Raw genomic sequence first — 24,078 nt, 5'->3', positions numbered from 1 at the left:
GTTTCAGCCCTATTTGCAAATAAGTAAATATTTTAAAAATAACTAGGAGGGGAAAACTGTCACTTCACTTTTGTTAGGTGTGAAGGCAGAAATACTGCAGTTTTCAGTAATCACCTAAATAATCACAAACTCAAAGTGAAATGAACAGCTATGAAATGCTTTATTTATTTATTTTTTTCTACTGAGGGCTTCTCAATTTTACACATTAATTATCAGAGTCTCTTGCAATTGTAGGGTCTGATTCTGGGCTACTTGTTGATAGGCTTGTTGATTAGCTAAGATATTATTGTAAGACACACATAGAATTTTAACTAGAAGATCTGACAATGGTAATTGATAAGATTAGCTCATGGACAGATTATGACACAATTGGCCCATGGGCACAGACATGTAAAAGGTCCCCCCAATCCTCCTATATAAAAGCCAAAGATTTGAAATTGGGATATTCTGAAATGGAAATTAGATCCTAAAAAGAACCAGCTGTCAGAACTCAGCTGCAATTATGGGAAATGTAGGTTCCAAAGCTTGACCCATACCGGGGTCTACAGCACATCTGGGCTTTTGCTACATTCACTATGGCCATTTTAAATCTGTTTCTTGCAAGACTCATCTCTAATTTTCTGGAGTACTCTTCAAATCGAAACAGCAGGTGGGATTCATTTGCGGAATAGCAGAATTTTTGAAATACTATTCTAAACACTGGACTTAGTGGCTGAATCTTTCCATCACCCCCACTAGACAGTAGCATTAAGGTCTGATGGCTGTTCCGTTAACTGAGACTGTGTTAAATTACCTCTGGTCAGAGCAACCTTTCAAACTTCAGAACATTCAGCTATTTCTCACAGCCTCTGGAGGCTGCCATTGACTTAGTCAGTAGTAACTAAAATATGCAAGTGACAGCACTGTGGCTAGTGTCCTCCCATAACCTTGTTAGATGTAGTTTTTGCCTTTGAGAGAAAGCAAGCAAAAGACACAGGGACAGTAGGAGGGATAGTAAGGAAGCCTTTATGTGGCATTCACTGGCACTTGTTCAAAAGCCTCTGCCCCACTGCTTTGGGGTGGCACAAAGCATCTGTCTCCATCATCCTGTGATAGGAAGAAGTCAGATTTTAATATTGTTAAATCATCAGCAGAGGCCTGTTTTTTCTCACTCCAAAGACATCACATAATCTTTGCTTTTTGAATTTTGTTTCTTGCATTATCTAGTGTTTTTTCTCTTTTCCTGTGTCAACTACACACTTGTTCTTTACCTCTTCCTTGATTCACTTCATCATGCTGCCTCACACAAAATCCCCCTCTCATCCTCAGAAAATGAAACATGTAAACAACTTCTCCAGGGGAAAGTTTCGACTGCTAATTTTCTGTTTCTTTGGTGCACCTGCTTTGTGGCACCTGCAAGGTTTTCCTATTTAGACTGTCTAGAGCAACAGCAGGAGGAGGGGGAATGAAAGGAAAGCAGCAAGTGGTATAAGCACATGCCCAGTGGCCTAACATGCACACACACATAGAAAAATCGCCAGGGCACACAAATGCATGCCCTCACACATTTACCCATACACACATGGCGACAGTAGGTGTGCAGGCTCCCCTGTCTACTGGACAGCCTAGGCTTTTCAGCTACATCTCTAGAGAGCATCATCACACACACAGAGCTGGTTTGATTCTCTCCACCCAGCATGCCTCCCTCACGGTTCGCCTTTCAAGCTCACCAACCCTGAAATGCTTCTCATGTGTCCCCTCCAACCTCCCTCCCTCCCTCCCTCCCACCGCCAATGCAGGAAGCTTCCCCTCCCGCTTCAAAGTTGTTATTATCATTTCAAAAACATACAGTTTATTTATTTGATTTCCTCCCAGGTAGAATCCAGTTGTATCATTGTCATTGGCAGCAGGCTGGCAGGGCATAATATAATTTTGCACACAAAGCAACATGAGATATGTTTCCATGCCCAGGAAGGAGGTCACGGTGACATCTTGGGAGCATTGAGCTTGATATGATCTGGGTTCATATTACAGAGATCAGTGACAGGGGTCTCTATCTTGCTGTCTCTGTGGGAGCCACTGGACCCAAGTAATGAGATGTTAAAAAGCTAACCTCCTCATTACTCCTAACTCTGTCCCCCCTCCCCTCTCTATTCCTCTTTCACACGACAAGCTCAGAGCAGGTTTTCATGAATATTTTAGTGCCTTTTGTTCTCATCCTGGTAGCTGCTTGGGATCAATAATTAAGACTGTGCTCCCACCTGACAACCCCCCACCCAAACTACATTGTGCGGGCACCTTTTTTTCTCCCTCTTCATTTTTTGGCTCACCTCAGTCTACCATATCACACACCTTCAAAATCCCCTCCTCAAGTTACCGTCATTGATGCTGTTAATGAAAATATGAAGTGTGTTTGAAGCAAACTGATGGATAGAGAGGACGGGGTGTGAAAAAGGTGGATGGTGACCCCCATTTATACTCACTGAAAGCTGTGATTTTATTCAGACATAGTCAGGGGAATCTGCATGAAGAGTTGTTGTTAATCAAAAGTGTCCTCTTGTCATTTTGTCACATTTAAATAATTCAACACAACTCCTGCTAGAGAAAAAAGTTTTGGTCTAGCTTTACTAAGTTTTGGCAGTTACTCAAATTTAAAGAGAGATTTCATTCTAAGAAAATGGATTATGACATCCTTAGTCTGCCAGATGGCTGTTCAATGTTGCATGTCATCATCTAACAAAATTAACAATGAAAATTGTCAGACATGAATGCAGTGATAGGAACTCACCCCATATTCCACTTAACATGCATCTAAGAAAAAAACACTGTCTTCAGCAAAGACAACTGAGATTCACTCATTACATTCTCAATTTGTGTGCTTTGTTAAACCGACAGCTGAAAACATGCATAATTGCTTTCAGCAGGAACTGACAGATGTTTGACTCCAGCATCAATAAAATCCCAACCAACCTTGTTTTTCATTGTTTTGGGCTGCAAATGTAGCAAGAGACAATAAACTATGTTTCAGTAGAATTTTTATGATTCATATATGCAACCAAGAGAGCCATTACTTTAAAGTACACTTTGCTCTTGCATTATTCTACATCATTATTCCACTCCAGAGGCTCAAGGTGCACGAAGAAGCATTACCCCAATTTAGTGCCTCACCACCCGGCCACAACAGCAGATTGGCTTTGTTTCACGTCACCAGCAGCTAACTTTACATTGTGTTTATGAGCCAGATTTCCTTCTAATTACGTTACTTCCATGCCATGACCATGCAAATAAAATGTCATTTGAGTGCTGGTATTTGATGCAGCCGCTCCAGCAATGTTTCTTCTTCAGCCAGTGACTTTCCCGAAGGCAACAGTTTGCAATTTGTAAATATTTGTGTATCCTTTTTTATCCCTCTCAGCTCAGGCTCAGAGCACTGTATGAATCAAATGCTATACTACGCCTGGTGTATATTAAGGAGAAAACTGTCACTCGTGTGAGCCATGAAGACATTTCTTCTTTTTTTTTAATGGTCACTGCCATCCATATTTTAAAGGTTCAAGGCTTTTATCATTTTTAATAAAAAATAATCTTGCCTTGAATGGGGCTGCAACTGAAAAGAACATCCATTTAATCTAAGTGAGATGCTCTAAATCTTATTTGCCTAATTTAATAACTGGTGTCAGATATGGTTACTGGTGGGAAATATTCCCTAGCATACAGGAAGTGGTAATTTGAAATTTGAGAGCAAAATAAACAGCAGCAAATGAGTCATTCATCCAGACTCTGGATGAATCTTTTTTTTTTTTTTTTTCAGACCATTTATGTTGGTTAACCTGAGCCTGCTGTTCAGGAGCCTTTATGTTCAGGAGTATTTCCACTTTACCACCACCTGGGTCTTAGGTTTGTGGTTTGGACATCATTCATAACTATAAATATTGTATAACCATGTTAATTGCTGAGATAAGGGAACACAACATCCATCCACTATCTATATTACTTATCCTTAAGGGTTGCAGGGGGGCTGGAACCAATCCCAGCTGACTTTGGGTGAGAGGTAGAGTACACCCTGGACATATCAACAGTCTATCACAAGGCTGACATATAGAGAAAAACAACCATTCATACTCACATTCACACCTGTGGGCAACTTAGAGTCATCGATTAACCTAGCCTGCGTCTGTTTGGACTACCCGGTGAGAATACACACAGGCACAGGGAGAACATGGAAACTCCACTCAGAAAGCCTTGGGTTATCTGAACCTGAAACCTTCTTACTGTGAGGTGACAGGGCTAATCACTGCAACACCATGCCACTCTAAGTTTAAATAAACTGGAATTACCCTTTAAAGGTGCACTAATCTGTGTTTTATAGTAGGCTTGGTTCAAATTAGTATGTGTAACAAAAGGTTCATTTATACTGGTTAACCCATTGAGAATTATCATCATACTCTTTGGTTTGGTTTGACAGCCACAACTGTTTTGGTTTAGTCTCACCTCGTTTTCAGCAGCTATTTTCATTACAAAAACATTCATAATCCCACCATATACCACCTGCCCACCAACGGACAGATAAAGTTGGCGGAGACCAAAACAGAGCAAGAAGAAGGCAAGTGAATACTGGACCTACATTCGTCAGGTGGCCAGAAACACAACTCCAAATGAATGCTAATGTTGCTTCATGTCTGCTGAAGTTGTAAAAAAAGAAAACTGTCTAGACCATAATATATAATGCATGTATATGACATATAACTTATTATGGAGCTCATGCCCCCCAACTGGAAAAAAGAAAAGTGACAGTATTTAATAAAACTGTTACTTCTGTTTGCCCAATGTGGCCACAAATGCACTGATTGTCTAGTACATTTCTAAATTACGAGTCTGCAGTCAAAATAATGAGAGGACGATGGAACTCTACAGGAGAGAGTAAAGATATGTTCTCATCAGCTTTGGTCCCAGGACACCTGAATGACTTAAGTTACTGATTTATTGAAGTCATTCTGTTTTGGAACCTTGTGAACCTAACTGGCACTGGGACAAAGAATGATTGAGTGGACAGAATGAGTGAGTTCAACCAAGAGTCACAGGCAACAACAGACAAATGAGGACATCAGCTCTCAGACTGGAGATGAGTCACGTTGCAGCAGAACAATCAACATAATGAAAAATGACGTGCTTAATGTGAGACTTTGTCTCTTCAATACACTGCACAGTCCTGTATAATTGTTACTCAGTATTGATTTTCTCTTAATGATCTGCCAGAAAGTATTGCTTTACAATCTGCCACTTATTAGAAACACTTATTTATCCATATTTGATCTACTGTGTTCTTCTAGCCTTCATCCTGGCATCATTTTCCTCTGAGTCCACTTTTGTCTATCACCAAAGCTTTTAATAAAGGTTGTCATTTCAAAGTGATTCATATTTTTTGGAGAACACGTTATTTTCTAGTCATGAATAACAAAATGCTAGAGGCAGATCAACAAACAATATCATCTACATATACAAATGTTCTAGACTGTGATGGGATTTTCAGAGGCTGAAATTCAGACTTGGATTTGTTTAGTTCCCTGGTGATATTATATGCGCTTACAAGGTTTTCCTAATGGGTCTCATAACAGGAATTTGCAGAATCTCTCTGTATATTTATGACTCAAACACACAGAATCTCAAGTGTAAAACAGAGGGGATGTGCACAGACCTTATTTCCTCTCCCACATTTGGCCATAGATATAATTTTAATTAGCTGTTTAGACATGTCATTGATAAGAAGCATGTCACTGATTGTTTGTGTCACACCACCAAGGTTCTCCAACAAGGCCGCAGCAGTCATCCTTACAAACTGTACAATTTATACATTTATACTGTCAGTTTTTCACACAAGAGAAAAGAAAAACACCCCAGGGTAAATAGAAAGAATAATATTACTGAGCACACAAAAAGTTTTGAGCAACATATTAAAGATTACAAAACAACCTAAACCATAAACAATGAGTAAAACTGGGTGACAGCCTAAACAAATGATACTGTATTATTCACAGTGGCTCCCACCTAAATTTTGATGCATGCTTGAAGTTCATAAATTCTCATTTTACAGTTGCTGAAATGGTTTTTGTACATCTGGCCTGAGTTTTGAACATGAAGAATCACATTTTCAGTCATGGAATTGCACTGAATTGATTATTGAAAGGAATGATCTCTGTGGCAAAATGTCTGTGATTCTGTGAGTATTTGTTACACTGAAAAAACTTGGTTGACTGTAGTGTGTGTGTGTACATTACAGTATTGTATTTCCTTGTTTTTTTTTAAATATACCTTTTTACCTCCACGCTTCTTATCTCCTTCTTCTCTCTCTCCCAATGTTAGATGATTGAGTACTTGTGTCTCTAAACAGGACTTCCTGTTGTGTCTTTCCTCACACCAGGCAGAAGAACTTTGCCCGAGGCATTGAGCAGCAGCTCCCAGATGGCATGGTGGTGGCATCGGTGCCAACAGAGGTTCAGTGCCACGAGGAGCTGTCGGACCCTGTGCCCGACCCAGAATACCTCACAGGTATGAAACCATATTTCATAGTTCAGTCTGATAGCTGACATCTGTACAATACTGGCCTGTTGGAAATCCTCATTACTCAGAAAAAGGTTAACAATAACTGAGACCTGGCCCGGATCCCAATTTGAGCTAGGTTCAAAGTGTTACAGGTTCTGGTAGTGTGTTGTTGCAGAATGTCTCTGTGTGTTAATACCCAAGTTGATCCAAGTGGACTTGCTAAAATCTCTGATCATGCGGTGCATAATAATCATCAAATATCTTTTTGGAGGTAAAGTTCAAGATGGAGCACCATTCTACAGTGTCAACCCTTTGTCATGCATATTATATTTATACACTGCTAATTTTAAACAGAGAAAAAAGGTTATAAAAGGAAGAAACATAACATTAATTAGATTACATTACATTTTTATCAACCTATATGGGAAACCAGGGCTTGGAAGATGTACATGCCACTTCCCATAACTTCGGATTCACAAAAGCAAACTTGACTGAATGTGCACAGCTGTACGACCTAGGCATGCTGGGGGAATTGGCGACACGTGATGAAGTAGTGACCTTAAGCTAAATGGTATGATGATGCTTGTCAAAAGTTCATATCATACCAATAATCACATATTCACAGGTGTGATAAACATTCAAATCTTCAGCATTGTATTGTAGTAAGACACTAGTTATTCCACAAGCACCTCTCTGTTTTAAAAGATACAGACCAGCTCAAGTCTTTACCATTTACATCTACTACTCCTTATTGCACTATTATTAAATATTGAGCACCTAGCACTGACTTATCACCACATTCCCCAACCCTCAGAGGCTCGGGCTGTATGATGCTTATTCTCAGTCCCAGTCGGTTGTGGAGTGCAGCACAGCACAGCTGAAATGGCAAAGATGATGCTAGAATGTGTCAATGTCTAGTGTGGCTTCCCTTTACCCAATAAAACAGAATAATTTCTTTTTATCTCATCCGTCTAATACTAATGCTTTGAATATTTCACCATCATGATTTTCGTAAAGTTTTCATCCACTCAAACATTCATTTGTTTTGTTTGTTTTGTTCAAAATTGCCTCAATGAACACATGGCAGTGTTGGCAGGGGAGACTCTTACTCCTCCTGTAAGAAACTATTCTGTTGTTATGTGACATCTAGCAGCCAAAGTAATTATGACAGGAATATAATAGATGACGTAGCATAAAGAGCAACAAAGTCCATGTTAGGAGGAGGATGGAGTGGATGGATAGGTCAGCAAAACACAGCACAAACACAGCACTTTCACACAGGAGACTGTTTGATCCCTGTAATCAATGTTTCTTTAACTGTTCCATGACTTTTAACCCAAACCACAATATGTTCCTAAACCTGACCAAATAGTTTTTATGCCTAAACCTGACCAAACTTACACCATTCCACAATGTTAAGCATCTGTTTATTATTGTTGCCATGGTTACAGAGTTACCATGATAGCACAAGCATCCTAAATGGTTGTTTAGATTTTTGATATAAATGCAGTGTTTATGGTTTTGTTTTGTTTTGTTTTGTTTGTTTATTTTGGTGGTTGGTTGTGTTTTTGGATGTTCATTGTATGGTTCATGTCCCTGCCTCTTTGGGTCCATACTCTGGCAATGTGTGTGTTAAAGGCATCCACCTCTATGTCTGACCTCTTTGTCTGATCTCAGAAATTGTCCTGTTTATTTGCGTAACAGTGTGTACATCAGTATTCATGAGAGATTGGCCTTGACCATTTATAGTCTTTTGGGCAGAATATGAGGCTGAAGAATGTGTGCATATTCGCAAGTCTGAGTTGTGTGCGTGCACAATTTCATTGATCAAACTTTTTTTTTTTTTCCTTTTTGTTGTGTACACCTTCTCTGCCTCCTGTGCACAGCTTTTAAGCTTTTTTGTATGGATCCTGGCCACATTTTATAAATGAGGCCCATGGCAAGTCACAACATGTCAAGACTGAACATACAAGTAATTTCTTTTGCAATACAAAATTTGCTTCTAGCAGCTAAAGAATGGTTAAACTTTGTTTTTGGTTTTGTTAAGACACTCACAGCACTTGGTCAGGGGCCACAGTCTTAGTTTAATTCTGAAAACAGTGACTTGAAGGCCAAGACAAGACGTGTTTACTGAATCAATAAAAAAAATTAAAACCCTAACCTTTTGCTGTATAAAGCGATAGGTTGTTCCACCACTGTCTGAATTCATTAGTCGGTGTCATCAGAAGCCATCTCGCTGTTCTCTTCATTACCAGTGCAGCTCATGGCAGCAATGTTTGAACAGCCTATAGTCGTTCAGTGTGAAACAGCTGCCCTTAATACAGAAACTGTGAAAAGGAGAGGGAGAAATACTCAGGCTTGCTGTATATCAAGCTACTTCAGGATGAAGATTTGTATCATCCATCTGGATGCCTCATTATCTACTAAGTTTGACAAAACTTTTTTTTTTTTTTCTTTTTTTGCTTAGTTTCACTCTTTGATTATGTTGAGCAATCACAAGCATTTGATTGACTAGTTGAGTTCAGGACAGAAATCAGTTTGACAGAAAAGCTGTCTATAAAGTACCAGAAACATGAAAATCATATTTTTCTTGTCATGTCTCGGTGCTGGCATTTAAGTTCTAGAACATGCAGGAATTTTATAAAGAGCAGACATCTGTAATGGGGAGGATACCCTCCAGCTCTGCCAGCATACATAATCAGCTTTTTCTTCATCTTCACAGTGCAGTAAAGAGTACTACAAGAGAGAGTAAAATTAATAATCATATTTCAGCATATTTCCTGGAAATGCTTCATTCAGGCAGCCTGCTGGCTAAGTTTATCCCAGACACCTGTGTAAGTGCCTCTGAATCCCCTTTCAGTAGAAAGCAGCAGATTGCAGGACGGTTTTATTGCTTGTTGTTGATATAACAGCAGAGATAAAAGGCCAGTCAGGACAGCAATTCAAAACTGCATCATCTGAGGTTACGTCAAAGGTGATGGACAATCAAATGACGATGGAATAGCCGTGGTTCCAACTGCCATTTATTGGAAACTTCAGAGGATATTAAAACCATCTAATCTAAATGGATCTTCTTCTGTCACATCTCTGAGCCCCCTTCGCCCCTCTGTCCCTCCTCTGTCCCCCCTCTGGCTGCAGAGCTCAAACCTTTTTATCCCTACATCGCCCCTGGGCTTGCAGTGCACATGGCCCAGAACAGAGCCTGATGTGGCAGCTCCTCTCCTCTCGTGGCTCCATGTTAGGCCTTTGCTGCAGCAGCCATGGGCTTTATTGAAGAATAATATCATGAAATGAGATATCATTTCAAAGCATCCAGCTGGGTGCTGTAGAAGCACACAGTGTACTCTGGGGCACAGTGTAGCAGTTTTCACTCTGTCCCCAACCGATATCAGAAGTGAACTGAAGCCTTATAGAAGTTGCATGGAAAGTACAATGTAGTGGTCCAAGGAAAGGGATGTGGAATGAAGATCCATCATGTAGAGAACTAAAGTGCTGACGTCACATCTGAGCTCACCTCTGTTCCACCATCTTCTGTCTTATCTTAAAACTTGACACATGTCCTTGGAGTTTATTACCCATATTCTAAGATGAATGAATAGTACAAGACATTTGAAACCTTTGTTGTTTTATGTTGTTACAACCCTGGTATTCAAAAGACTACAGCTCCCATTATTTCTTTTCCAGAGCAGCAGTGCACTAAATATTATTGTAATAATTCCTTCCTTATTTATTATATCCACTCAGTCTTCCTCTTCTCACTATATTTGCATTCAAAAAAACATGGCACATAGCACCCCAACTGACCTCAGTCTGTCAATCTAGGGACTAAATATGAAAGCAGAACCAGTAGGCAATTAGCTTAGCAGACTGGAAGCAGGAAGAAGTTGCTAGCCTGGACTCAATCCAAAGTTTAAAAAATCATGTTCCTTTAACAACAACTACAAACACAAATATTAATTAAAAACTTGTATTAAATTATGAAAAAGAAAAGAACATTCTCTCCTTGTCAAGACAAACAAAAAACTACATCACATTTTTCTGGGTGAGGTTTTATTCCGTAACTGGATTTCTTTGTATTATTACAAATGTCAGTAGATTTTGAATGTTGTTTTGTTATTTTTGGAACCGTACTTATAATTTCCTCTTTCACTTAGGCTCTCCAAATGTACTGTAAAACAAACAGCAATAACTACTTTAATTACATTCATCAAAAACTGATCTGACTGATCTCACAGTCCCAAAGCTGTGACAAGTGGTAAAACAGAAATGAAGCACATTTCCCTCGAGGTTTCAGATTTCATTTGAAGGTGAACATTTTGAACAGCCATGAACAGCATTCATTAACACAGACACACAAAAGATGGTGATTTTTTTTTTTTTTAAGTATAAAAATCTTAACTCACGGCCAACTTACTAGATTTTTATGGAGATAACTAATTTGTTATCATATAACTTACTACAATCACTACAACTAAGTAAACTTATTTTTTAGAACTACTCTTTTCAGTGTAAAGAATGAACAGTTATGCTATTCAAACACATTTGGCAACATTAGTCTGTGATGTTATTATCTCTGGCTGTTTAGAGCTTGAACAAGCTGCAGCAAAATAATGACATTCAATATGTATGCAAACTACAGCATACCATGTCTGACAATAGCTTTTTAACACAGTGTGAATGGTGTAAGGAAAGAGGGGATTACCCTCAAGCTCTTTTTATATTTAAGATGTTGCTCAATAAAGTGACACACTATTCCACTGTCTCGTCAGAAATGATGCAAGTATCATATAAATGCCTCATGAAAGCTGACAAGCATTCGCTCTGTGTCCACAAATGCACCCAGTGGTGCTTCAGGCATACTAAATGTGTTACATTTTTGTGATACACTTATTTTTATACAAGGAGTAAATAAAATAACAGGAACAGCTTATAATACGATGCAGTCCTGGAATACATACCTCTGCCCCTTTCATGTTCTGGTAAGTGTCCTTTAGTCATTTATTCACTGGTGATTTTGTCAACACGTTTTTGTTTTTTTCTGTCACTGTCATGATTTCTAAAATATTTTGTTTGCCACATCTGCCCTGTTTGTTCCTGAAACATGCTTTATGTTGATTGTCAGATCACTGTGATGGCTGACACATACTGATAATTTGTATTTAACTTGATATGACCTGTCTGATGTAATTCACTGAGGGTGAGATATTAAATCTAAAATCCTTAAAGTCACATTATTTTCCCCAAAAAGTCTCAAAAAGCACTATGACATTTGCAAGGCAGAGAAAACCTGCATCAGCAGAATGATGAAAAACTACTACAATGAATTGTTTCACAGCAACACAGGATGAAAAACAACTTGATGGGTTCTTGTTTCATAAAAGCACAAAAAACATAACCATTTACTTGAATCTACACATACTGTATCTGGCAGTCTCTCCAAAAAGGTCACATACTGTAAGCTTCACAAAACATTATTTATTACAGTGCTGTATAGTGAAATTTTCCTGTAATTATGTTCCCTCTCTGTGTTTTGTATTTCTGTATTTTTTTAATAATTTTCCATATATTGCAATGTACAATTGCTGCATTGCCTCAGTAAACTTGCTGTAATATGACTGCAGCTCATGTCAGTGCCTGCTTTGAAACCAACCGTGTGTTTATGTCATTTCAAAATAATAGAGAATTATTAAAATTATTGTTTTGGTTGAATGTACAACAATTTTACCCTTCTAATGATTTACTGTGAGGAGCAGAGCATCTAATGAGCTAGCTCATCTTTAGGTTTTTCTCTTTTGTTCATTTAAAGAAATATTAAGTAATAAGTAAGTTATGCTGCATCTTTCTTAGACACAAGTAGGAAATTCAGCAATCACCGCTGAGTAAATGGTTGAGGACCCACCATGAGAAGATCAACAATAATTCTAACAAGGTCACTGATTACTGATTAAGGGGAACAAACTGAAGCATTCTTACTGAGGTCCCTGCCTATTTCCATACAGAGTATTGTAACAGAAGAGATGATAAGCTTTTACTTTTTCAACTTCTCAGTTTTGGCACCTAAAATGGGAAGGAACAAGTTTTAGTCCCAAAACAGTTCCGGCCAGAAAGTTTTTATTGCCAACATCTCACCAGCTGGTAACATAATCAATGAGTCACTGGTACTGATCAACAACGTTGTCACCCCCTACATGGATATATTATGGCCATTATGTTCTGCGGGGCAGTAACAATCTTACTTATTGGCCCCTTTAAAACAGATGGCCCGTCATACGCTCATTGAATTCATTCTTATGAAACATTTGCTACCTCTCAGCTGTATGACAGCGAGTTGTGTGTAGACAGAGGAAAAACTTGTTTCAGCTTAGAAATCTTGGCCAAGAAAGTGGTGACACCGTCCTTATGAAGTCACCTGGGGCGTCTTCTCACCTTCTTGCACCTGTTCACTTGGCCTCCACATTTCCAGTGCACAAACACAAGCATCCAACGCAGCGCTCTCCAGCGCCAGCTAGCTGGCACACTGCCACGCTGCCACGCTGCCACTTCCGCCTGTCTCCTGGCAGGTCGTCAGCATTATCGCTGCGCCTGCAGTTAATTGCGAGGCTCAGGTAATTGTCCGTGGGGTAGACAGACGTGCAGAGGCGGTGTCGGCAAGCGGAACGTCTGTTGAGCTGCGATGAACGCGGGCCACCCCTCCGTCCCTTGCTGATTCGGCCAGGTTTGGTTGCTATGGTCAGTGTATTTGTCACAATGTCAGCATTCCTTGTTCCAGCCTACTCTGGCCCTCGCAGGGGTGAAATCATTCATCTTCCTATTCATCTGCGGGCTTGAAAGCCATTCATCATGAGGCCGGAGACCTCCATCAATTACTCCGATGGGAGAAAGAGTGAGGAAGGGAGGTTTTTGAAAGGCAAATACATCTTGATTTAATTGGAAAGCAAGTATGCTCAAGGCTGCTAAGCAGATTTCCCCCAAGATTGAACTGGGGAGATAACTGAGCAGAAGAGAGAAGATAGACAAAGAAAAATTAAGGGAAAAAAGAGACAATAGAGTAAGAGAGATGGATAGAAAGACAGTCAAATTTTAGAAGATGAATGATACAAAGAAAAGAGCAAAAATCTAAACTAGGACCCAACAAGTGAAAGAATGACAGACTTTTTTTTTTTTTTTCTCCAGAGAGAGGGAGAGCAGAGTCGGAACGAGGAGACTCCATTGTTTCAGGTCAAAAGGGTGGCGGACGGGGCGGGGGGCTGTTCTCATCCTCCACTAGGAGCCACATAATGATGCTGCTTCTGCTCTCTGCAACACTCACATCACATCTGTGTCTTTGAATGGGTGTTTACACGTTGCTGTATGTTCAGACAGATTTCACACAGCAGAAAATGCCAAAGGTGGAATAGTCAACCCTGCCAGTCACCACGGCTCTGCAGCCATTCCCCTGTCATTTGTCATCAAAGCCATGGATTTTATACTTATTGGTTTGGAGGAATAGCTGACAGAAGAGTTTAAGTGTTCAGAGGAGAAGTTTCAAAAGCAGGAGACAGAAGTGGAGAGTGCTGCTGAGGATATTTTTTGGAAGTTTATATATTTCGTGAGAATGTAAGAAATGATATAGAGTCTGGTGTCTATGACTTGGTAAAAGTGATACCAAATCCAATCTTGGGTTACCTACAAAGAGGGCAGCTGTCCTTAGGCCTCAGACCAGTTTGGCAATTACTTGTTATGTGTTAATTTGAAACATTGCAAATTTGTTGTTGCCCCCAGGTCATTTACATATTTTCTAGACTATACAGTATCTTGAATCTGCCTTGTGGATCCCTGTGTCAAAATCTAAAATGAATATTAATTTATTATTTCACGTGAATTGTGCTCACATTGTTGTCTTTGCTCAAATTAATTTGCGTTACAATTGTTAAATTGTCACATACAACAGAAGTTGATATACGATATATACTGTATGATATTTAGATTAAACATTTGAAAATTATTCTCTATGGTTCAATAATGATATTCTTATTTGCTGAGTATGCGGTTAAAAAGGGTTTAAAAAAATGAAAGAATTAAACTGAATGATGAACTAGGCAAATTAAGCTAATAAACTTGCCTAATGCCTAATGCTTACAATTTTGTAAGTATTATGCTGATAGCGTAAGAGGCCTTTTGTACCTTTGATATGGCCCAGAAATCACGTCCAACCCGACATGTTGATAACAGCACCTCATATTAGATTAAAACCACCAGGCAAAATTCAGTTCCATGAGGTAAGGCTCTTTTTATTGACAAGATCTGTCTATTTGTACTGCTGCTGATTCCATCACAGGGGCATCTTACCACTGGAACATCTTTTTGCCTGTGATTCACAGTGTTTGGTATGTATCAGTGTGTGTGAGAGAGAGGGAAAAAGTGAAGGTAAGCCTTGCCAAGCTTTTATGGTTTTCAATCCTCTGTCCCTGTGAAATGTGAAATCTTACCAACAAAGTTTGTGAATCTCATCACTGATCATCTTTCACACCACATTTCAGGGTCTGAATATGTATGGGCCCAGAAACACACTTGAGCTGAAATGTATGAAATCACTGTTGGATGAACTTCAAACTTTTTCTATTAGAATTTGACTTGACATTTATTCTGAAAGGTTAAGACACAAAGTTAAATGCCAGTTGTTCCATACTCAGCTTCTATCCATTAATAATACATGGTTATTGGTCCAGATTGCAGTTTAGGGTAATGAATATCTTTGCAATCAGTGCATTTTAATATTTAGAGCCTTGATTAGATTTGAATTGATCACACAGTCCTCTCTGGAAGTGAGACTCTTAATTTATTTAATTTTCTTTCTTAGCCAGAGCAGGCCAACTTTTACCGATCAAGGTCATCCTTTGTGTTACTGTATTCCCCTCATCTTGTCATACTCAACCCTTCCTCTCCTTGGGTTCTGCCCACGGCCCCTCCGCGCACTCCCCCTGCATTGAGCCTTTAGATATGTCAGCACTGAGATGGCACATAATCTATATTTTATAAGGCCTTGATATAATTGGTGGCAGTGAGGGAAGGTCATGCCTTCAGGGGCCCTTGTCTTTCCCCCATTGGTTTTCCAGACAAAATCCTCAAACAGTCAGCCCTCTTAGTCAAGATGTGGATTGGACACGATGAGGCAGATGAGGCAGTGAGTGCAGTGTCACTGGTTTAAGGGGAGTAGAGCTGCAGAGAGTGCTGGAGCGCAGCAATTATTCAGCATGTATGTACTTTGAAAACATGCAGGAGCCATCATTTATTCAGCACTGAAACACATTTTGGAGTGAATTCTTAAATAAGACAACAGCCATGTCTCATAGGGCTGATTTGGTGTTAGAATAGTGAAAATAACTGGTGTATTTTGGGGTTTTTAAAGTTATTAAATGTGAAATGTTTTACAGGAGGCCTCCAAAATCATGTTTGAAGCTTTCGTAAGATATAGCAGGTTTGACAATAAAGTTAACTTTGACTTTGACTTTGAAGATTGACAACACCACTATACCTTTTTTGTTTGTTGTAGATGATGGACATGCTCATTGCAGCAGTTCTGTCAGCTACTCTCTCTCTCTCTCTCTCTCTCTCTCTCTGTCTGTCTCTCTCTCTCTCTCATTTATTCATTCTTGATACCACTTTATGAGTTTAAATCATCTTTTATCCCATTATCTTTGCAAATTATACATTTCTTTGCATAATCATAGCAAATCAATAGGCTACTCAGCCATTTAAATGCAGCAATATTTAATTAGAAGCTGGTACTTATTAACTTCCTATTGTTGCATAAAAATTAAACCAAAGCAATGTCAAGTTACAACAAGTGTCCAAATTAGGTAACCACTGACAGCACTCATACAGTTTCAAGTTGTATAAAGCAGAGACACTCACAAAACACACAATATGAAAGATTTTCCCTAATAAGCTGTGTGTATATTGTATGTCCAAAACTGCTTGTTGAAGCAACCTTGTAGGACTGACACAAATTAGATAGATAGATACGTTTTACATTTATTTTATCATCATGGAATTTGTTAGAACTAACATTATACAGGAATAAAGCTTGGGGCAAACCTGAAGACTAGCTGAAACCTACAAAGACAGAACCTGGTTGAATTATGTATTCAGCATAGATAAGTACAATACAATGATTTTTTTGTGTTAACAGTTAAAATGCTGATCATAATTGTAACCTAGATGAATATCTGAACACATTTTAAGACCATTGTTGTGTTGCTGCTGTGGGCATTACCCCATGGCTGTATTATGATTTTCTAAAAAAAGGTTTCACTGACATATCACTCACACAAATGTAGTCATATTCTCATTTACATATGTTCAGTAGTTGTCACAGCAAATAGGTAATATTTTTGTTTCTGCCAGTTGATATAAATGATCAGGATGTTTCTGTGTACAGGTCTTTTGAGAGGCATGGATTTTGAGTTCAGATTAATGGAATCATCAGTGCACCTACAGTAATTCAGGACAGATGGAGGATAAACCATGAAATACCATGATGATCCTTTGCAGAACACGTCTCTTTATCAACAGCTTCCAGGTCTGAGTTGTTCATCTTCAGAGGTTGGTGAAGGGCATGTACAACCCATCATTTCAGCAGCTTTGTCATCACCTCCTTCCACTCCCCTTCACTCCCTCCCCAGGGGAAAAAAATAAACAGTTAATGCTGACATAGTAGCTCCCATATCTTTGTCTTCTTCAGGGTGATCACATGCCTCACATGCATACAGTGTATTTGGACACACACACATTATTTCACAGAAAGGCACACATACAAAATCACTACAAACAACTGTGGTTATCGCACTTTGACTGTGCTGTGCTTTGACCCGTTGATGTTACTACACTTTAGCCACACTTCCCTGTCAAGGGAGCTGCAACAATGTAACACTTCCTGTCACTCCACTCTGTATACTGGACTAGTTTTATGCTTTTCCTAAGTGCTTCTCTGTCTTCCACTCCCCCTTTCTCTCTGTCAGTCTGTGTTAGAGTTTTTCACTCTGATGGCATTTTTGTGCAGCATTCAGCCATCATTGTCATGACAAGATATTTACAACTGCATATAGTACATAGAAGTGAAACTCTTGTGTATTGTGTTTACCATTATCAAAGACAAAAAGCAATTTTGTAAAAGTGCCAGTGATTCAGAATATGCTTCTCTGGTCACAGCTGTACTTGCACAGATTGAATGCTTAGATGGGGCTGCTAACTGTATGACTAATGGCAATATTAAATGTAAAGTTCATGAAGGAAGTGGAACTGCATGTTGTACATGAATAGAAAATGGAATTTAAAATCAGTTTTATTTCTGTGAATGAGTGTATTGTCACAGAATAAAGAGCAGGACCTGGAGCACCCATTAATATATGAGGTAATTCAAAAGACAGGAGGCCTGAGGAAAGAAAGAAAAAAAAAGCTCAGTGACTTTAAGGAGAGTTGTGAAACGGGGCTGCAGTTTCATGCCAAGGATCTCTGAACAGAAATAGAAGCAATTAGAACAGCAAACATGGCTGATGTAGAAAGCAGTAACAAAACTAATACACCAGTTGCCAAGTCTTGATCAGGACTTCAAGGTGGGCCAGAGTAGACTAAAATTAGAAATCAGGGTCCAAATTATTCTTGAGCTATGCTGTATCAAAAATAAGTCTTCTAAAGTACTTACAAGGCCTGAGCGGCTCGTATTAGTTAGTGGTACATAAGTACATGTGGAAAGCATTCATTGTGTCTCCTGCTGTTACTATGCAGCTGGAAAAAAACCTTTAAAGTTGGGGGGAAAAAATATCATGCAACCTAATGTAGGGTGAACAATCCTGGGTATACTGCAGTTTCTTCTGGTTGTAATGTAACTGCACGACCCATCATGTGCTATATTACTGTATATTATTGCTCAGCAGTCAGATGTGATTCCTCTGGTTAAGCCAAGTTATGGTAGGGTGGCTGTGTAAATGTGAATCATGTAGTACTTTGAGATTTTGGTTGGCCAAGCAGAGTGACTCAAAATGTATTAGTGTCCTTTGACATGTTATCAGATGACAGTTTTATATTTTAAACTCACAGACAGGACAATGATAGACATTGCAGTTATATAAATCAAAGAAAAATTGAATCAATATTCCAGCTCTGTGAGAGACTGTGTGAAGTAGTCCTTTGGGAAGTAAACTCTCCAGTCTTGCTATGAATCCCCCAATGAGGACCAGAGTTCAATTCCCAACTACTAGAGTTTTTTGCTCTGTGATCCATCTTTGTTAGCCTGTCTGCTTTTTCAGTGTCTACATAGAAAGATAAAACACCCATGTTAACCTGCACAAAGATAAGATTTTCCCTTTGTTTTTCAATGCACCTGAATATTCCAACTTTGTCACACAAAATGGCTTTGTTGTGCAAGTATAGATTAGGCCCATTAGTACAAGTCTTCTCCACAAGATCTCATAGAACTGTAAGAGGTTTAACTGAACAGGGATTTATTGTCAGTTCCTAAAAAATAAATTGCTTGTATGTTTGGTATTTTTGGACCTTAAGCACCACTGTGTAAAAACACAGCACATGGCAAGGTGTTGTTATTTATGTGAAATTGTGATCTTTGATGCTGTGCTGAAAACACAGGCCTGAGGATCAGGTCTGTTCGTTAACTCTTCACTCATTTGATAATTTGGTGCTAATAGCATGTGTGGTGGAAATGTCAATTACAGAACAATGCTGAATAATTAGGCAGGAAATAAGCTTTTGTTTTTAAGTCCAGCAGGATTGAGTTGTTCACTTAAAAGGTCTTTTGCCAAATTTCGAGATAAACACAGGGAGCTCTGAAATTACAGGTGGCACTGGTGGCAGAATAAACCAAAAAATGAAGGATAACTCATGTTGCTCACATTGCTAAAGAGTTGCCAACACACACACAGATGAAAGGCAGTGATTGTTTTAAGCATTACAGCCAGTATTAGACCTGAAGGCTCCATGTTGGGTGTAATCACACACCTGCAGTGAAGTGATAGTGGTATTCATATATAGAACAGGTCCATAATATAACAGCTGGATTACGGAAAGACTTTTCTCTTACCAATTTTATTTATTTATTTTTTTTTGTGCGAAGTACTACTAAAACTTGTATATTATTTATAGCCATAACACTCATTTCAAAGCAAGGAGTTCAAATTTTTAAGAGGTCAGGTCTGTCTGTCTGGTTTTTCAGGAGAAACAGCCAGAGCACTGATGAAGTTTTGATAAAGCAACACAACTCCATTAAATAAGTCAGATGACTTGAGTAGCGCAGGTAATGAGATTTACAAATCCCCAAACACAGCGCACATTTTGAATAGCAGAGTTTCTGGATAGAGAAAATATAACTCAATATCACTTGTGATTTCCATTGAGGAAAGGGACAAGAAACTTCCGCCGTCTTTGTTCCAGCTCCAATTAGACTACTTGGGGATTGTAAATTGAGTTCTCTTGTTAACATTTGTGACTCCATTCCGTCGGGAAGCAGGGCAGAGAATATCTTCCCTGACAACTGCAGGGCTTGCTGATGCTCGACAGCGAGAGCACACGAGCTGATGAAAACGGCAACCTGTCTACACACCCAACAGTCCTCCTCTAACTTTACCTTATGACTGGAAGTGGTTTGTTATTTTACTTGCTTCTCTAAGGAAGATTCATAGGAATGAGCTCAGGTAGGAAAGTAATCTTATGGCTCATAGAACCCCATTAACCAGCCTGGCCTGTGCTCCATTTCACTCTCGGATAAGTCTTGGAATGAATGATTTAGTGGGAAAGAGAGGAAGCAGAGTGACTGAAGACCAAGAACCATAGGAGGGGGGCATGGGGAAGGTTAGGTTAGAGCCTAGGCCAAATGCTTTCCATAATTCAAGGCAAAGAAAGATTACTGTGAAGAATTATCATAATACAGATTTTCACTACCTGTGCTCATCTCCTCTCAGGCACGTAGTCTCCACAAAATGCTTACACTAATCCCAACATTACTGTTCCTATGGACCATGTTCAACCAGAAAATGTCCTTGGTGGCCTCAAAAGAAACATTTAGACCATGACCAAAGTCAAAATTAGTGTTGCTGTGAACCACTGCAAAAAAGAAGATGTTTCAGCCGTGTCATGTGAATCCTCTTATTCCTCTGGGCAGTGTGCCCCTCTGACACTTCCTGGCTCCTTTTCTTTGGCCATTTTTTATGTAATTCCTAGACCACACTAATACCATTTACTTGATGATAGAATTCAACTCATACTGTTAAAAAGTACCTGTAATATTATCCGATTTGTCCTGAGGATTTTTAGCCATGGCAGCAATGTGGCTTTAGGGTTGGCAGTGCTATAGGTTAGTCCACCCTTTTAGTTGAGACTGAAATATCCTGACAAATATGGATGGATTGCCATAAAATTCAGTTAAGACATTAATTATTGCCAGAGGATGGATTGATCTCGGCGAGCTCTTAACTTCCTAGTACCACCAGAGAGCCAAACTTTTAATATAACATAAAGTGTTTCAATGTTTTCATGACAGATTGGCACAAAATTTGGTCCTGCCATTCGTCCTTTCCAAATTATGTCTCTAGACTTTTCTTTCCTGTCTAGGGCCGCCGGCAGGTTGACACTTTTGGTTCGAAGTGAAATGTCAGCTATTGATGCCATAATCAGGTGAAGATATTTCTGAAACAGCTGATCCTCTAACTTTTCATTTAGCTCCAGTGCTTTGGTTTTATGACTAGAAAGTGGCACAGATGGCAATCCAACAAAAAGGTTTGTGCTCCCACACAAGGAAGAAATTCACAATCACAATTTATAAACTGCAGTAGCTCAAAGTATCTGTTTACTGATATGTGTGCACTGCAGTCAGGTGTAAGTCTGCCATACTAAACGAGCTATGATACTGAGGATGGCAGAACATAAGATTGCTGTTTCTGAGTATGCAATGGGACGTCATTATGTAAATGAAAATCATGGAGTGGCCTCTACCCTGAACTTCTGGAGTATTGAAAAGATTTCCTCATCACACAGGAGAGGAGACATAAACAATTAACCCCTATCTACAGTAGCTCCTGGGTCTATTTCTTCCTGATTTTACATACCTCCATTTAATACTTAATAATAAACATCACATCATGGTTAATGGCTTAAGCTGAAGAACACCCCTGTACCATCAAATGAATTAATTACTTAATTTATTTATTTTATGCAAATATATTGAATGAGCAATTTTCTTACGCTGTACTATGAATCTACCAAATTATAAATTATTAAGCTCTTTACATTAACCATCTTATTCACAAATGCAATATTTCAGGTTGATATGTAACAGTACTGAGTAAAAGATTTATGGGGCATTTAGTTTGCAGTGTATCTAGGGGTTCTGTGTGCAAAACCCCTGTAGGAAATTCTCAGCCATTTTCAAAAAACATGAGTGATTATGTTCATGTACAGACATTTTTCAATTTCTTTCTTTAATCTGTCATCCATCTATAACTGTTGTGAATGCTTTTTGGGTTCGCTACGTGCAGGAAACCATCAATTGTGAGATGTAATGCATTTAAAAGTAAAGTTGTGCTCTGTCAGCCACGATTTCTTTTTCTTTTTTTCTTTCTTTTTTTTAACATATATTAACCCAACTTCCACCATGTAACATTCCTCTTCTTTTGAGGTTTACTGGCAATTGGCAAACAAAGAATGGGTACATTACTATCACCAACTGGTATAGAGTGTGGACTAAGTAATGTTCAGTTCTAAGACCTGTCAAAATATAGGCTGGTTATCAAAAGGGGCCCATTCTGGACCAACTCCACAACCTCCCAGTGGAAAAGAGATAAAGGAGAACTTCTATTCCCTCCAGAAATGCATCCTCCTCAAAAGAGTGTGCACTCCTGGTATCAGAGCCTCTGTGACTTTCTTCCTCAGATTTATTCCAAAAAATCTCCAACACCTCCAACTGAGACAGACTTTACATTTCCATGGTTTTTAGAAGAAGAAGGTTAGGAAATAAAACACCCCTCGAAATCGCTGAGTTTAACCCTGAACTCTGATTTGACCAACCCTGAAATGGGACACTTTTCTGTTCCAGTTGACTAGAGTCAGTTCGATTAACTCTGAGTTAAGTGTGTGTGTGCGTGTGGTGAATTAAAAAAAGTAATCATCAGTGGATTGTACAATTCACCATGGCAACAGTTAAATAAAAAGCAGAGGCTTCATTTTAATCCAGTGGAGCTATAAATATGTGACAATGCACATTTATGTTTAAAAAATACAGTAGCATCCTTAGCTGGAGTGGAAACAAGGAGTCAGTAACTTAACACTATTACATTTTATTCAGTGTAGCCCACTCATTCAGTCATCATAAGTGCTGGTGACAGTAGAGGATAAATGAGTGAATGATGAATATGGACCAAACATAGACATGATTGTAACATACAGTCAACTCAATAATAGCCTAATAATTTTGGTGATCTGCAGTTGAAAAAGCCTCTGGGTTAAACCTGTGTGTACATTTTTAGATGTCCATTTTACATTTTTATATATTATGTTATTTTTCAACATGTAGTAAGTTTACACATTGCATCTACATGGAGCCTATATTCAAAAACTCACTTTATCGTCAGTAGGAGAGGAGGAGACAGAGATAAACTCAGGGTTTGTTGAAGAAAACCTGCTGGTCAGGAGGTTATTCTACCACAGTAAATGATCCAGAGTTAAAGAAATCTCTGTTTCTGGAGTGTCCCTCTATTCAGGGTTAACAAACTAAAAGTATTAACTACCACCCAACAAGTTTAGCATCTAAAATTCTGATTTTGAACATTGTATACTGAAAAACTTGCATTTTACTCACAGCACCGCTGAGCTTTCTGACCATTAAATTAAACTGTGTTGCCTGACCATGTCATTTTAGATCAAAATCACTGCATGACCATACATAGTTTTGTGTTTTGTTTGAGTTCAGTCATCACTAACCCATAAATCCTGATTTTGAAATGACTTAACATTTAACAAACTGTACTGCCAAACACATTATCAATAAGTCTCAACAACATGATAATTAGGATGGCAGATGTGGCTTGTGACAACTCAAGGTGACACGCCTTTCATTTCCGCTGCTCTGAATGAATGCTGAAGGGACCGTTGTTGCCAGCGACGATGAAAATAAGATGCCAAAAATGTTGAGCAGATACCTCTGTGCTTGCATGGTCACAAGGCCATATGCTTCAGCTTTAATTATGAGGGACTTGGGGAGAGAGGGACTCTGGGTTGAACTATGAATCACTGCCACTCTGCCTGCCTCAAAAGCCCCATTCCACTGGATTTAAAAACTGCCCACACAGGTCTCTCCCCTTCTATAAATAAACCACTGTCGTGATGCATGTGTTAAATAGACAGCTGACACCACAGTTCGCTTTCATTTACACCTTTTTTCGAAGCCTAATTAAAATTTGGAAATATAGAATGTTTACTGGTATGAGTTAAAGAAAAGAAATGAACGTTGACTTCACACAAAGCTTTGCTGGAGCCAGCCAACCCCACCTGAGCCAAAATCACTGAAGCATTTCA

At 39.0% G+C, this 24,078-nt stretch overlaps 1 protein-coding gene across 5 annotated transcripts in view; it reads left to right on the top strand.

Moving 5' to 3' along the window:
- astn1 (astrotactin 1) overlaps nucleotides 1-24,078 on the top strand; it is a 342,836-nt gene that overhangs the window by 168,109 nt on the left and 150,649 nt on the right. For all 5 annotated transcript variants that reach the window (XM_018695889.2, XM_018695888.2, XM_018695887.2 and 2 more), the window contains one exon: nucleotides 6,398-6,525. In XM_018695889.2, coding sequence (XP_018551405.1) covers nucleotides 6,398-6,525 — 128 coding nt within the window. The remainder of the gene's footprint in view (nucleotides 1-6,397; nucleotides 6,526-24,078) is intronic.

Source organism: Lates calcarifer, linkage group LG4, assembly GCF_001640805.2.
Source record: "Lates calcarifer isolate ASB-BC8 linkage group LG4, TLL_Latcal_v3, whole genome shotgun sequence".
NCBI classification, from domain to species: Eukaryota; Metazoa; Chordata; class Actinopteri; family Centropomidae; genus Lates; species Lates calcarifer.
Note: the sequence above shows the minus strand (reverse complement) of the source record. Positions and strands in the feature narration are given on the sequence as shown.